General features: G+C 38.3%; 2 protein-coding genes across 2 annotated transcripts; one reads left to right on the top strand and one right to left on the bottom strand.

Moving 5' to 3' along the window:
• Positions 1–3,935: 3,935 nt before the first annotated feature.
• LOC114268462 (uncharacterized) lies at positions 3,936–4,790 on the top strand. Its single transcript, XM_082880850.1, has one exon. The coding sequence runs from the start codon at positions 3,936–3,938 to the stop codon at positions 4,788–4,790; it is 855 nt and encodes a 284-aa protein (XP_082736976.1).
• A 7,875-nt stretch (positions 4,791–12,665) lies between these two features.
• LOC145795909 (uncharacterized) lies at positions 12,666–13,257 on the bottom strand. The gene is made up of 2 exons (XM_082880849.1): positions 13,156–13,257; positions 12,666–13,067 (listed from the first exon to the last, which is right to left on the bottom strand). The coding sequence occupies exons 1-2, from the start codon at positions 13,255–13,257 to the stop codon at positions 12,666–12,668; spliced, it is 504 nt and encodes a 167-aa protein (XP_082736975.1).
• Positions 13,258–17,304: the final 4,047 nt, after the last annotated feature.

The raw sequence follows: 17,304 nt of genomic DNA, 5'->3' as shown, positions 1-17,304 counted from the left end.
AGCCTCTCTCTATATCTCTTGTAAAGCTTACAAGACAAGCTTTACAAGAGGGAGATCCCTCCATACACGTGTATGGAGGAGAGCAAAAGCAAGACAGCTGTTTAAAACTATTTGCAAAAGCAGATGAATAGCAATCGGCCGGCCAAAAATGCCATCTTGGCCAAAAAGAGTGCTGGCCGGCACTAAATAGTGCTGACCGGCAACAAATAGTGCCGACCGGCAAACTACATTGCCGGTGGCAGCAAAAACCAGCCGGTGGCCTCTAGCCACTATCGGTGATGGGTGGGGATGGTCTACAAGCCCTACCCTACCTCTCAAGGGCAAGACACAAGTGTTCGGTGTGAAACCAGACACTAAACGGTCGAGTTCGGGGATCCTGAGGCAAGGCGCGCGAGCCGAGACCTCCGGGAACTCCAAACGAACACAAACATGGAAGATCACCGTGTGTTCAAACGGTGACGTCCAAGTCCTGAGGACGGTCAAAAATGGGGTGTCTACATCGTGCTAAAGGTCAACTTAGTGCCTAAAGCATTCTGCAAACTCTGCCACAGCCTGGCAGTAAAACGAGGATCTCTATCTGAGACGATCGTCACTGGAACCCCGTGTAACCTCACTATGTCCCGAATGTACAAGTCGGCAAGATGATCTACCGAATCTCTCACGCGCATAGGAATGAAGTGCGCCGACTTAGTCAACCGGTCTACAACCACCCAAATAGCATCACTACCCCGCTGAGTCCTCGGAAGACCCACAACGAAGTCCATAGTGACATGTTCCCACTTCCACTCGGCAATTGACAAGGGTTGCAATAAACCCGCTGGCCTCTGATGTTCGGCCTTCACTTGCTGACAAGTAAGGCACTTAGACACAAAAGCTGCCACATCTCCCTTCATACCCCGCCACCAAAACTGGCGACCCAAATCCCGATACATCTTAGTGCCTCCCGGATGCACCGCAAGGCGTGAATGATGAAAAACTCGGAGTACCTCCTCTCGGCAAGACTCCGGCACAAACAGACGATCATGGTATCTCACACTCAGGTTGGGATACACCGTCAAACCCTTCTCAACCTTCCCACCGGAAATCTTCTCACGGAGGGTTTCTACATCAAGGTCACCCCTCTGAGCCTCTAACACTCGAGTCACGAGTGTAGGCTGTACAACAACAGAAAACAAGGCCGCAGCCTCTACGGATTCGCCGAGAAGTAAGTCAAACTCCCCAAGTGTACTCAACATCTCCCATTCTCGGATGGCTATACAAGCTATGACACCAACAGGTTTTCTGCTAAGGGCATCGGCCACCACATTGGTCTTTCCCGGATGATAATGCAACTCAAAGTCATAATCCTCTATAAATTCCATCCACCTCCTCTGCCTCAAGTTCAAATCTTTCTGTGTAAACAAATATTTCAGACTATTATGATCCGAGAACACCTCGAACCTCTCACCATAAAGATAATGCCTCCAAATCTTCAAGGCAAATATCACAGCTGCTAACTCTAGATCATGCGTAGGGTAATTCTGCTCGTGAATTTTCAACTGACGTGAGCCATAGGCAACTACTTTCCCTTCTTGCATTAACACACAACCCAGACCCTCTCGTGAGGCGTCACAATAGACTGTATAACCCAACCCTCTCTCTGGAATAATCAATACTGGAGCGGTGGTCAGTCTAACTTTTAACTCCTGGAACGACTTTTCACAAGTCTCACTCCATACAAATTTGACTCCCTTCCGAGTCAACCTAGTCAAAGGCGAAGCTAATCTGGAGAAATCCTTCACAAACCGACGGTAATACCCAGCTAACCCCAGAAAACTGCAGATCTCAAACACACTCTTAGGCTGTGCCCAATCTTGCACTGCCTCAGTCTTGGATGTATCAACAGACACTCCTTCCCCAGAAACTACATGGCCTAAGAACTTGACCTCTTCTAGCCAGAACTCACATTTCCCAAAGAGTTGATTTGGATAATGAAACGGAAAGGGATTGAAATATATTTTTGAATAGGGATTGGTTATGGAAGAGATGTACGTTTGTTTATATGAGTTAGACATTTATCAAATGCTAATGTTTTAATTATTACTCATATTTGGTTTAGCGTATCTCTACTGGGCTTTGCCTCACCCTATATGGGACACCATTTTCAGGCACATGTGATATGCCGCCTCCAAGGATGTAGCTTGGGTGGTTTAGAAGCTAAAGGCTTATTTTTGTGATTATCTTTTGTATTATATGTAATTCAAGCCAAGGGCTTAATATGCTAAAAGTTAGAACTCTCTTTTGTTGAAACCAAGTGTTGACTTGGAAAGTCGTAAGCTCGTAGGGCATTTACTTTTGTTGTCAACATGTAATACTTTTGTAAAACATACTCTGATAAATGGAAATATAATATTTCTTTTAAGATTTTGGCAGCTTATAGATGATTGATTTATGTATTATTTTGAGGGCATTACAAAAAAAAAATCACTGTGTAGCGCATAATAAACAAGAAAGATTAAAAATTATGTGAAACATTGACAATGTAATAATAAATTGTAAGTCAATTAAACAAATTCAATTATTTCAAAATTAAATGCAAATTAATCCAAATAAGAATGCAATTAAGTGTACTCTAATTTTTCATCCATTTAAACCAAAAGTAATAATAAAAATTATTTGATGATGAAATACGTTCAAGGTTTTGCAATAGCTGCTAAATATAAATGTTACTAAATAAAAGGGAGAAAAAAAATTAAAAATAAGTTAAATTATGAGTAAGAAATTAATAAAACATGAACAAATTACATTAATAATCCTTACATTTTGCCCCTTATGTCATTTTGTTTCCTACAATTTCAATTTCATCAATTTTGCCTTTTAATTTAAATTTTGTGACTCTTAATCAATTACTCCTTCCACTGTTTTCAAATTTATATAGACATAAAGTTACAAAAATTTCACATCTGTTCCAATTCTTTTTTTTTATTATTTTTTTCCAATCTAAAGAAAATATACCCCATCGGCTGATCTTCTGGTAAAAAAATACTTAAACCAAGAAAAAAGATACACATACATACTTTGATTTTTAAATAGCCATATAATCAATAAAAACTCCTTTCAATTCCCCTTACATTGTAGTAAAAACTCCTTGTAATTCCCTTTCCGTCATTATTATAAGGATATAATCACTTTTGTTTTATCCATAGGAGAGAGCTTGGTGCTTTTGTTGTGCCGAAAATTTAGCTGGTTATAAAATTTAATAAAATTGAGAAAATTAGAGTGAGACTTTAAGGTTGCGTTTGGTAGAGCTTTGTAAATATGATTTGAGAGTATGAGTTGTATTTTGAGTTTGTGAGTTGTGGAATTATGATTTGAGTGTAGAAAATTTGTTTGGTTATGGTTTTTAAATAGAGTGTTGAATTGAGTTTTGAGTTGAGTGTAGAATTGAGTTTTGAAAGCTTGATTTGACATGTAAAGTAAGAAAATTTGTTTGGTTATGACTTTTGGAAAGGGTTTTCAAAACTTAATTTAAATTATTATAACTCATAAGAGCATCTTTATCAAAGTAGCTAAATGTTTAGTCAAATTGTAGCTAAAAACCTAGTTTTCTATTTTAGCTAACCTTATTTTTCTTATCATGCTCCAACAAACTCTCCATTTCTTTCTCCATTCAATTTAAATATTCCTTATTTATTTTTTCAGAAAAATTATATTTTTCAAATGGACACTTAACGGCCATATTTTTTAAATAGAAACTTTTGTAATAACGGTAATATTTTCAAATAGGTACTTTTGGAATGGCCATATTTTCAAATGAATATTTTCGCAACAGTGATATTTTTGAAATAGATACTTTTCTAACGGTCATATTTTTTCAATATAAGTAAGATCATTCCTCTTTAATTTTCATCCACCTCATCTAGTTTTCTTCAACATTTAGTGTTTATTTTCTCACTATGCGTTGCAATTCTTTACACAATATGATTCTTAATGAGTCAGACTCTGATGATGAGTTAGAGATAGTTACAGTAGTCCAAATGGAGGAAGAATCAAGATCACGTCGTGGTTCTATACAACGTCGTCTATTCACTAGGCATAATACTTTAGAAGGCCACCAAAGGCTTTTTCTCGACTATTTTGCTGAATCACCAATATATCCTCCCAATGTATTTCGAAGAAGGTTTCGAATGAATCGTTCTCTTTTTCTCCATATTCATTCTACACTAAAAACTCATGAACCATATTTTGTTCAAAAAAGAAATGGTGCTCGAGTGCTTGGCTTGTCCTCCTATCAAAAGATGACTGCTACACTTAGAATGCTCGCTTATGGAGTAGCTGCTGATTTTATGGATGAATATGTAAGGATTGGAGAAAGTACTGCAATGAAAAGTTTAAAAAAATTTGTTAAAGCAGCGGTTACAATTTTTTCTGATGAGTATTTGAGATCACCAAACGAAAATGACATTGCTAGATTGCTAACAATTAGCCAAAGTCGTGGATTCCCTTGGATGTTGGGGAGCATTGATTGTATGCATTGGAAATGGAAGAATTGTCCAACTGCATGGAAAGGTATGTATTCTGGTCATATTCATGAACCTACAATTATTTTAGAAGCAGTAGCGTCATATGACCTTTGGATATGGCATACATTTTTTGGGTTCCCGGGGTCTCATAATGACATCAACGTGTTAGAACGATCTTCTGTATTTACCAAGCTTGCTAAAGGGCGTACTCCTTCTGTCAATTACTCAATCAATGGTAATGATTATACAATGGGATACTATCTAGAAGATGGTATATACCCACAGTAGTCAACATTTGTCAAAACAATTCCATCTCCACAAGGAAATAAGAGAAAGCATTTTGCTGTAGCTCAAGAGTCGGCAAGGAAAGATGTAGAACGTGCTTTTGGAGTTCTTCAAGCATGATTTGCAATTGTACGTGGACCTGCACGTTCTTGGGAACGTGAAACACTTAAGAACACTATGAAGGCATGCATAATAATGCATAACATGATTGTTGAGGATGAGCGAGATGTTAATGAAGCAGAAGACTACGACTATGAACAAATCGATGAAAATCCCTATGTATCTGTTTCACATGACCATACAACTGAACTTATGGAATTCATTCAACGTCATCATCGCATTAGAGATAGAGAAACTCATTCTCAACTGTAATCGAACCTCATCGAGCACTTGTGGCAACTACATAGTCAATCATAGCAACTTGTAATTTTAAATTTCGTGGTCACATGATGAAAACTCATTAGTCTTGATTGTAATTTGAAATTTTCCAAGCATTAATAACTAAATAATTTTTCTGTCAGTATTCTTTAGAATTTTTACATAAGGAGACTATAAACTTCAATTGCAAATTTAAGATCTGATGCATGCCCTGCAATTGCAAATTTGTAACCAAAGCCTGTCTTATGAAGGATTACATAAAAATACAATGGGTGTAAATTTAATATAATGCATAAGATGAGTCCTCTGCAAAATTATTTAACAGCTAAAAACTCTCGAAGCAGCTACAAATGGTAAAAACAATCAATCAGCCAGCTGTCCCTACAGGCTTAACTCATCATCATAGTCATCATTCAGTTGTTAGCAACAACACCATCTGCTAAATCTATAAACACAAAGTGCTCATACTGATATCTCATTCCATTAGAATGAATTTATGTGTCATCAAAATAAATACTAGCAAATAAGTAACTCAAAAAGTTATACAATATTACAAACTTCCATGAAGCATCAGAAAATGTTTTAGAGGAACAGTCGATGCAAAGCTTGGAAGCCAAATGTAATGCAGGACTTCAATTCTTTTGCTTTTTTAAGCATTTCAGTCATTAAAGATATCAATTAGTTGATCAATTACTCAAAATCTCCAAACAATATAATAGTTTTCTATAGGTTTCTGATATTTGCTAAAAGAAAAAAGAAAAAGAAAAAGAAATTACATATGAAAACCAAAGAACTGTCAACCAATGACCTCCCATCACATGGCTCCATGTAAAAATCAGATACAGCCACCCAACTGCCAAAAAACAAAATAGACAGATAAATATGTCAATCAATAATTTTTTTAAGCAATAAATTCAGTAGAAAAAAACATTAACCAAGAATTGCAGCTTCAATGTCAACTGCAATATTTATCACTACTAACTGTATTAGTTCGTAACAAGTTATTTTCCACATATTGAACAACCAAGCTTGCGTTACAAAGGAAAAGAATACAGTCCTCATTTATGCATTAAGTGTTGGGTATACCTCCTTATTGGAGTGTGGGACCCAATTGGTTTGTTAAAGAATTTTAATTTGGCTTGGTTTAGGTATAATATATTTTTATATATTATATTTATGGAGACCCAATTCAATTTCGATACAATTAGGGTTTAATTATAAAAACCCAAGATTCACAACATATATATCATAACTAATATATATATTGTTGGTCCTTCAGCTTTTTCCGAAGCACGTGAGGCAGCAGCTATTTGTTTATTCAATCTTGGTACATGTGCTACAAAATTGATTCAAGTTTTGTTCTTTCAAAAGCACTATTATTCGGTGGCTGGTGTGTGGAATTTCTTCACTTCGTTTCGGCTGTTTTGGTGGAATTGATATGGGTTCGTTATTTTGCATCTTCTACAACTCTGATTCTGAAGATTTTGGTTTATCTATTTGGTGAGGTCTTTCCTCTTGTTTATTTGTAATTATTTGGAATTCACCTAAGGGTGGTTTTGTGAGACCATTAGTGTCTCGTTTGTAATTGTTTGGAACTTATTTGGTTGATAGTGGAATCGGATTTCGATCCCGTGGACATACCTCACATTGAGGCAACCACGTAAAAATTCTTGTGTTGCCTTTGATTTAATTTTTTCGCATTAGTTTTTATTCCCATTGATTGATTTACTTGTGGGGAATCACATATTTTCCCTAACAACTGGTATCAGAGCTTACGATTTATTTGGGTTTATATATTTGTGTAAATCAATGGAGGGGAATGTGGGTCGTATGTCTAGCTTCAATGGAAGTAATTGGGTAACTTGGAAAACTAAAATGGAGGACCTATTATTTTGTAAAGATTTGTATCGACCCATTGAGGGTGATAGTGGCAAACCCGAGGGTATGAAAAATGATGAATGGAATAGGCTTAATCGAAAAGCCGTTGGTGTTATCCGTCAATGGACTGATGACAGTGTGTTTCATCATGTTGCTACTGAAACTTCAGTACATGATTTATGGAAAAAAATAGAGAGCCTTTATGATAGGAAATCAACCACAAATAAAGCCTTTATGTTTCGTAAGTTGGTTAATTTAAAATATAAGGAGGGAAGCCCTATTCCGGAACATCTGAATGAAATAGAGAGTATTGTTAACCAACTTGCTTCTATGAAAATTGTTTTTGATGATGAGTTGCAGGCTTTGATGCTACTTAGTTCTTTTCCTGAAAGTTGGGAGACTTTGGTTGTGACCGTCAGTAATTCAGCGCCCGATGGAGTTGTCACAATAGTAGCTTGTTGAATGAAGAAACTAGAAGAAAATCAGCAGGTTCCTCTCATTCAGAAGCATTCATTGTGAGAGGCTGAAGCAAAACAAGAGGGAGGAGTAAAACTCCTCACGGTCGTGATCAAAGCCGTGATAAATCAAAAGATGGTTCTTTTTCAAAGAAAGACATTGAGTGCTATTATTGCCATGAGAAAGGGCACATGAAGCGAGAATGTCGAAAGCTCAAGAATAACGAGAAAAGGCGTGACAAAAGTGTGGACAAGAAGCAAGAAGACACAACGGCAGTTACTACCAATGGTGATCTCATGGTCGTTTGTGAAGATGATTGTATCAATTTTGTGGGCCAAGAGAGCAATTGGGTGATTGATTTCGGCGCTTCTTTTCATGTGACTTCTCAAGTTGATTTCTTCACTACCTACACCGAAGGAGATTATGGTTCTGTTCGAATGGGTAATGAAGGTTTGTTCAAGATTATTGGTATGGGTGATATTTGCTTGGAAACAAATTTGGGCTGCAAGTTGTTTCTTAAAGATGTGAGGCATGTTCCCGACATTCGCCTCAATTTGATCTCTACCGGGAAGCTAGATGATGAAGGCTTCAACAACAAATTTGGTGATGGAATATGGAAGCTCACAAAGGGTTCTTTGGTGGTGGCTAAGTGTAAGAAGACTCATACACTTTATTCGATGCAAGGAAAAATTTGTAAAGGTGTTGTCAATGCACTTCAAGATGATACTTCTACCGAATTGTGGCACAAGCGACTTGGCCACATGAGTGAAAAGGGGCTGCAAGTTTGGTTCAAGAAAGAGCTTCTACCCGGTTTGAAAGGTACACATTTTAAAACTTGTGTTCATTGTTTGGCGGGTAAACAACATAGAGTTTCTTTTCATAAAAATGTTGCTTCTAGAAAAGAAAATGTTTTGGAGTTGATTCACTCGGATGTTTGTGGTCCTTTAAAAGTTAGAACACATAGTGGTGTACTTTATTTTGTCACTTTCATTGATGATTATTCAAGGAAAGTTTGGGCTTTTCTACTAAAAACTAAAAATCAAGTTCTAGAAGTATTTAAGCATTTTCAAGCCATGGTTGAAAGAGAAACAGGGCAGAAATTGAAGTGCATCCGATCAGACAATGGTGGTGAATACATTGGGCCATTTGATAAGTATTGTCGCAGCCAAGGTATTCGGCATCAAAAGACAGTTAAGAAGACTCCTCAACAAAATGGAGTTGCCGAGAGGATGAACCGCACCATTGTAGAAAGAACAAGGTGTTTGTTTTCACAAGATAAATTGCCAAGATCCTTTTGGGGTGAGGCATTGAAGACAGCGGTTGACGTGATCAATTTGTCACCTTCCTATCCTTTGAATGGTGATATTCCAGAAAGAGTTTGGACCAGTAAAGATGTGTCTTATGAGCACTTGAGAGTGTTTGGTTGCCGAGCTTTTGTTCACATTCCAAAAGATGAGAGGTCTAAGCTTGATAGCAAGTCAAGACAATGTATTTTTCTTGGCTATGGGCGTGATGAATTTGGGTATAGATTGTGGGATCCGGTCGACAAGAAAGTCATTCGAAGCCGTGATGTTGTGTTTCTTGAAGACCAAACAATTGAAGACTTTGGCAAAGGTGATCAACCAGAGCCAAAAACTAGTGATCTCATTGACATGGATCCATCTCCTTCATCTTCAGTGGATGATGAAAATGGGGGAGATGTGCAACCACCTATTGAAGATATAGAGGATGATGCTAATTCTAATGAAGTTAAGCTAGAAATTGAGGAAGAGCATCCAACTCAAGAACCACCACCACAACTTGAGTTGAGGAAATCTACAAGGGACCGACAACCTTCAAGAAAGTATCCTCCTAATGAATTTGTGTTGATTTCTGATCAAAGGGAGCCTGAGAGCTACCAAGAAGCAATTGAGCATGTAAAGAAAGGTGATTGGAAAAAGGCCATGAACGAGGAGATGAATTCCTTACTTGAAAACCAGACTTATGATTTAGTGAAGTTGCCTAAAGGGAGGAAAATTTTGAAAAATAAGTGGGTTTTCAAATTGAAGAATGATGGCAAGAATCTGAGGTACAAGGCACGTCTTGTTGTGAAAGGTTTTGGGCAAAAGAAAGGTATTGACTTTGATGAGATTTTCTCACCAGTTGTGAAGATGTCTTCTATTCGGGTTGTACTTGGCATGACTGCAAGTATGAACCTTGAAGTTGAGCAACTTGATGTGAAGACCGCATTTCTTCGTGGTGACCTTGAAGAAGAAATTTACATGGAGCAACCGGAAGGTTTTGTAGAGAAAGGGAAAGAGAAATTTGTTTGCAAATTGAAGAAAAGTTTGTATGGTCTCAAGCAAGCCCAGCGGCAATGGTACAAAAAATTTGACTCTTTCATGATGAATAATGGTTTTTCTAAAACCACTTCGGACCATTGTGTGTTTGTGAAAAAATTTTCGGATGGCAAATTTATTATTCTTTTGCTTTATGTTGATGACATGTTAATTGTGGGTCAAGATTCTACCATGATAAACAGGTTGAAATTGGAGTTAAGCAAGTCTTTTGCTATGAAAGATTTGGGGCCGGCAAAGCAAATTCTTGGTATGAAAATTGTTCGTGATCGCAAAGAGGGGCTGATTTGGTTGTCTCAAGAAAGCTACATTGAGAAAGTTCTTGAGAGGTTCAACATGAATAAAGCAAAGCCGGTTGGTTGTCCACTTGCGGGTCACTTCAAACTTAGTTCGAATCAATGTCCTACAAGTGAGAAAGACAAAGAAGAGATGTTGAAAGTTCCTTATGCTTCAGCAGTTGGTTCTTTGATGTACGCCATGATTTGTACAAGGCCGGATATTGCTCACGCCGTTGGTGTGGTGAGTCGGTTTCTCTCTAATCCGGGTAAAGAACATTGGGCAGCGGTAAAATGGATTCTAAGATATCTTCGAGGGACTTCGAAGCTATGTTTGTGCTTTGGGGATGGTAAGCCGATGCTTGATGGGTTCACAGATTCTGACATGGCTGGTGATGTTGATTCTAGGAAATCTACTTCGGGGTATTTGATGGCTTTTGCAGGGGGAGCTGTGGCATGGCAATCTAAATTACAAAAATGTGTTGCTCTCTCAACTACCGAAGCTGAATTTATTGCTATTACGGAAGCTTGCAAAGAAGAGTTGTGGTTGAAGAAATTCTTGCAAGAATTGGTTTTAAAGCAAGAAAGGTATGTGCTTTATTGTGATAGTCAAAGTGCTATTCACTTAAGTAAAAATTCTACTTTTCATTTGAGATCGAAACACATTGATGTGAGATACCATTGGATTCGTGATGTGTTAGATTCAAAGTTATTACAACTCGAAAAGGTTCACACAGATGATAATATTTTAGATATGTTGACAAAAACTTTGTCGAGGGACAAACATTTAAAGTGTCGAACTTTGGCGGGTATGGTTGATGTCTCCACCTAAGTCGGTAGGGGGAGAATTGTTGGGTATACCTCCTTATTGGAGTGTGGAACCCAATTGGTTTGTTAAAGAATTTTAATTTGGCTTGGTTTAGGTATAATATATTTTTATATATTATATTTATGGAGACCCAATTCAATTTGGATACAATTAGGGTTTAATTATAAAAACCCAAGATTCACAACATATATATTATAACTAATATATATATTGTTGGTCCTTCACCTTTTTTCGAAGCACGTGAGGCAGAAGCTATTTGTTTATTCAATCTTGGTACATGTGCTACAAAATTGATTCAAGTTTTGTTCTTTCAAAAGCACTATTATTCGGTGGCTGGTGTGTGGAATTTTCTTCACTTTGTTTCGGCTGTTTTGGTGGAATTGATTTGGGTTTGTTATTTTGCATCTTCTACAACTCTGATTCTGAAGATTTTGGTTTATCTATTTGGTGAGGTCTTTCCTCTTGTTTATTTGTGATTATTTGGAATTCACCTAAGGGTGGTTTTGTGAGACCATTAGTGTCTCGTTTGTAATCGTTTGGAACTTATTTGGTTGATAGTGGAATCGGATTTCGATCCTGTGGACGTACCTCACATTGAGGGAACCACGTAAAAATTCTTGTGTTGCCTTTGATTTAATTTTTCCGTATTAGTTTTCATTCCCATTGATTGATTTACTTGTGGGGAATCACATATTTTCCGTAACATTAAGAACACAGATTCTTATTTATGTTATGATTATTAACCTGATAGGATTACATTTGATTACAAATCATGGACAAATAGTCCCCGACTACCATGTCCATGTCCATGTCCAAAAGACAGCAGCCAACTCACCAACAACATTGTTCAACAGAATCTGTCTTCTTAATGCATAACAAATAGACAGTAGAGGAAGATGAAACAGAATCTATCTAGTAGAATCTGTCCAGCAGAATCTATTATTTACCTTGTTCAACAGAATCTGTCTAGCATTGATCAGTTATAAACATTGTTCAACAGAATCTATCCAGCAGCAGAACAAATAGACAGTAGAGGAAGAAGAAACAGAATCTGAAGCAGAGCAGCAGCAATCTATATAAAATTGGTTCATGGAATTGTTGTTATTTACCTTGTTGCTCTCACTGTTTTGCTCTTTCAGGTCAGTTTAATTTCTCAACATAATCTATATAAAAATAATATATAGCATTTACAGAAGGAGTTACATATAAAAGACACTATAAACTTGTATACAGATAAATTTTATACGGATTGGAGCTTCGATTTGAATTCTTCCCTCATGGAAGCCTTAATAGACCACAAAAGATGTCCAACTTCAACCAATGAACAAATAATCACCAAAAATAAAACTAGGTACACCAAGATACTTATATAACCCAGAATATAGATGGCCCTAAGCAGTCATTTATTCATTTTCCTAGCAATGTAAATCAGTACTTAACAAAAAAAATGCACTGAACCATGGCATTGTTCAACAAAAACATGATATGTTTACATAGAAAAATATATTCCAATAAAAACTAACTATTTAGTACTCCTTTGACTTTCAAGAATATCCATTTGGCGGTGAAGATAATATTCTTGTTGCATTGGAGACAAACCATTTGTATCCATCATTATAATTCTCTCCTCTTCTTTCAATTGTTCTGCTCGAATCTTTTCTTGTTTAATACGAAATCACTCTTGGATTTCCTCTTTCATAATTCGAATTCTCTCTTGCCCAAGCTCTTAGTTAATATGATTATGCTCTTGCTCTTGAAGACACGCTTTCTCAAGGATTTCCATTTTCTTGTCATTTGCTTTCGTTTTGTCTTCCATTATCCCTTTCAATATCCCTGCATAATTTGAACCAGCTGAATCTTTACTCTTTCGTTTATTCAACCACTCTTTTTCAGCCTTCCTACCTAGTGGCCTCTTCAAGTCTACATAAGCATCATGTGAGACATCATCCTCTGCTAGATTTATCACCTCTGGAGCAAAAGGAGAAGATGTTGCTGATGTTTTTTTTTTCGATTTTTTCTTCTCACATTCCTCTAACCATTTTGGTTGGTACCTCAACACATTCCAACAATGTTCAAAAGGAAATGATGCTTTTTGGAATTCCTGATACATAAGTTTGGCCTTGCCAATCTGAAAAATTAAATGAATAAAGACTAATTAGCATCTTCAAACAAAATGAGAATTACTTCTAATTTAACGGTGTGTACACAATGTATACCTTGTCTTGCTCATTTACTCCACTTTGATGCATTGATTCAATTTGAGCAAAGAACCCACAAAACTTACTGGTTCCAAGTTGAATAGTTGACCACCGATTCATTAAAGAATTCTGATTACATTCAGAAGTAAAAGTCTTGTACTTGTGGAAATACTCCTAAACTCTATTCCAATATGCCTTGTGCTTCTGCTCATTTCCGTGTATTGCATCCAAACTTGTATTGAGTGTAGACACCCCATTTTTGACCATCCTTGAGACTTGGACGTCACCGCTTGGAACACTCGGTGATTATTCATGTATGTGTTCGTTTAGAGTTCCCGGAGGTTTCGGCTCGCGCGCCCTGCCTCAGGATCTCCGAACTTGACCGTTTAGTGTCTGGTTTCACACTGAACACTTGTGTTTTGCCTTGGAAGGGCAATGAAGGCCTTGTAAGGCATCCCCACGCACCACCGGCAGTGGCTAGAGGCCACCGGCTGGTCTTTTGCTTCCATCGACACATTTTGTTGCCGGTCGGCACATTTTATTGCCGGTCGGCATAGTTTGTTGCCGGTCGGCACTTTTTTTTGTCGAAACAACTTTTTTAGGCAGCCGACCACTGTTCATCCACTTTATGGAGATATTTTGTGCCAGCTGTGATAGTTGGCACCAACTCTGCCTCCCTCCATACACGTGTATGGAGGGATCTCCCTCTAAGCAAGCTTGTTGTATAAGCTTTGCAAGAGGGAGTCTTATAAGAGAGAGGGGTCTTCCTCTTTGGTCTAGGTTAGAAAGTTGGAACCAAAAACCAGAGCTTAGAGATATAGATACACATTATCTCTATATCTCCCTCTCTCTCCTCCTTTGTGTGTGTTTCTTAGCTCAAAAGTGTGTTTTTACCTTACTTTTGCACCATTACACACACTATTACACCTTGCTCCGAGATTTAGGGACTTGGGGGGTTGTTTCTTGAGTTTTTGGACTGATTTTGATCAAAAGAAGAGGGCTAGACCATTTGTTCTTCAAAGGTTCTTCAAGGGTGAGCATCTTGCTTTATATTCCCCAAACTTGCAATCATTTTTTACCTATTTTGCTTTTTGATTTAGCTTTTGTGTATAACATGAATAAGGCTTATATTTTCATGCTTTAGAACTTTCATTAAGGTGGTTTGGTGTTTTGAGTGCAAACTCACTCTATTAGGCCTTGTTTGGCCACTTTTGTTGCCTCTTTGGTTAAGCTTTGGTCATCTTTGTATTTTGATCTCTTCACCACTAAAAATCAGTGTATTTTTAGTGTTAAAAAGGTTAGTTTGAAGTCTTGCATAGGGGAGGGACACCCCTCTCCCTTTATGGTCTTGTTTCCTTGAGTTGTGGCCCAAAAGGGTGACGTGCATGCTTGCTTGGTTTTTGCTTCATTTCAGAACTTTTTGGGTGTTTTTAGGTCATGTGGGATCTCTGTTTTTGGCCGGATTTGTGCCTCCTTGTATGCTTGTAGTACTTGCTTTGTATTGCTCCATTTGGCCTAGAAATGTCCCTTGTGTTTAGACCATGATTTTTGCATGTGTTGGCTTGGTTCCATGAAGATGTTAGCACTATTTTTCCATGCTTAAAGTCTGTTGGTTATCCATTTGGTCGTGTTTGACATGTTTGATATGGTTGCCATGCATTTTGGCTTGTGAGCCCTCAAGTATATGAGTCACTAGCATGCCTTAGTTGATCCACTTTAATGAGTTGAAGTTGTTTGCCATGATATTTTAGTCCAAGAATCATGTTTGTATGTGTGCATGCTTGACCTCTTTTATGCCTTGAAGGTGTACTCTTTTATGCCTAGGAATAAGTCTTGGTGGTAGCATTTCATAGGAGGTATTGTAGCTGCCATACTAGGAGGTTTTGGAGTCCCATTTTGCATGTAAAAACTCTATTTTTACTTGTCTAAATCATGCCATGATTTGGTCTTGTTCTTGGAAATGAAGTGGCCCTTTTGGTGCCTTAGCCTTAGGTCTATTGGCTTGCATGTTGACATGAGAGTTTGTCCATCATTTTGAGCACTTTTGGTGTTGTTTTGAGGTGAGTCAAGGCCTGCACCTTTGTCACTTTAAGGCCCTCTTGCATGCTTGTCCCTTGTTTGCTACATAATTGTCTCATAAATGTGTAGTCCCATGCTAACTTCATGGTAAATTGGTCCATGTTTGCATCACACTTGCATCTTGTATGCTAGCATTGCATACTTGTCATATTTGTTGCATAACATTTGGCATGTCTTGCATAATTAGCATCATGTTGCATCTTGAGTCTTGTGAGCAAAACATGCATTGCATCATTTGGCTTGGGGTGTCAAGCCAAATATGAGGGTCAAGGGACATTCATACTTCGAGTGATGTAATGTACCTTGATTCTCGGTCACCGGGGCATTTGACTCCAACTTGATAAGGCTTCGGTTCTCATTTTGTTTGTTGCATGCATCTTTATATCAAATGGCAAATTTTGATTCTTTGAGCCACCATGCACCATTGATGGTTCGGGGATCGAGGGACATGCTTCCTTGAGTTCAAAGCATGATAGGAAGCATGACCATGGTCACATGTGCCTGAAAACCCCATGCCATGCACTGTCTGTTCTCTGTTTGCTGTCAAACTGTCTTCTGCAGGAAGTTTCTGCCGACCGGCAGAATTTGGTGCCGACCGGCAAACTTTGAAGTGCCGATGAGTCCAAGAACAGCCGGTGGAAATTGTAGAGTGCCGGTGGGAATTCTGTCTGGCCGGTGGTGCTCTGCTGAGTGTAAAGAACCTGCTCCTGGACTTCAGCAATTTTCAGAGAGACAAGGCAGTACAAACAGAGGCGGCAGGGGTACGGTACGGGTTTTTCGGGTGAGCCAAGTTCCGAGCATGCATCATCTGCGCATCCCGAGGCAGAGGCTGTGGCCACCCTCTTCTTTCTTTTGCATCCTTTCTTTTAATTAATTAGGAAATTCTGTAATAATTTTATTTGTTTTTTATTTGGGACTGTAATATTTATTTGGGCCCTCCGAGTGAGGGCAAATCTGTAATAAGTGTGTGTGGGTGGTGTGTATGTCTTCCAACCTCCCTTCTTTCTTCCCTTTTATTTACCTGCTTACGATGGTAGATTAGGGCATGTCTAAATTCAGCATACCTTATGCTATGCATGCGTGCATTCATACATTTGTGCTACATGTATTAGGCTCGGTACATCACGCTAACTGCATTTGTACTTCAATTTACAAATCGAATATGTGATAATTGATCGCATTACATATGCCATGATTAGGTTAACCGAGCCTATCTAAATTGAATCTTGTATGTGTGGCATTAGGCAATTTAACATGAAATAGGACACGCACATTTTGCTAACTAGTTTACTTTTTTGGCACGGAATACTAGGTAAGCTTTTATGCTTTAGCATACCGCATGCGTGTGAATGTTGCCATGATAGCATGATTACCATGAGGCTAGCTGCTTATGTGATATAACTGCTTGAATGCCTGTGGATGGAGGTTAAATTACCCAAAATTGGAATAATGCATTAAAACTGTGAGTTTTAAGCCCACTAGATAGTGGCAAAATCATCTTCTCTAAAAGCCCACTTAAGGGTGGCAAAATCTGCATTTTAGCCTACTTACGAGTAGCAAACCATTTTCAAAACAAACATGAAATGTTTTGTTCCAATTTGGGCGATTTGGTCTATACTTGTTTGCTGCGCGCATAACATAGTAATTCTAGGCTAACAATTGGTTTAAGAACACATAAAGTTTTCAAAAACGGATATCACGGCTAGTAGAGGCCGGTCTTCGGACCGGGCGAAAGGGGGTGCTCATAGCTGACCTTCCCCGATCGTACCCAAGTTCCCGAGCCGAGGCAACTTTGGTGATGACGGACACGTGGCCTTCGGCACCGAGTCAGGGTTTCCTAAATTTCCCGAAATAAAATATTTAGGTGGCGACTCTGTATCTGGCAAAGCAGTCCATGTTTGGCACTTCTTTCAAAATCTGTTTTCTCAAAACAATTTGCCGGATTTGGACTCTTTGGTTCAGATTTAGAACCGTGACAAATTTGAGAGTCCTCAGCTGTAATGACCCCAAAATGAACAGAACGGGAGCTCGTTCCTCCCGGGGCGTTCGGGGACGTCTACATTGAGCCATGTCGATATAAGGAGATTG

Source organism: Camellia sinensis, chromosome 7 (genome assembly GCF_055761805.1).
Source record: "Camellia sinensis isolate YWXY chromosome 7, ASM5576180v1, whole genome shotgun sequence".
Taxonomy (NCBI): domain Eukaryota; kingdom Viridiplantae; phylum Streptophyta; class Magnoliopsida; order Ericales; family Theaceae; genus Camellia; species Camellia sinensis.
This window is presented reverse-complemented; position numbering and strand designations above follow the sequence as displayed.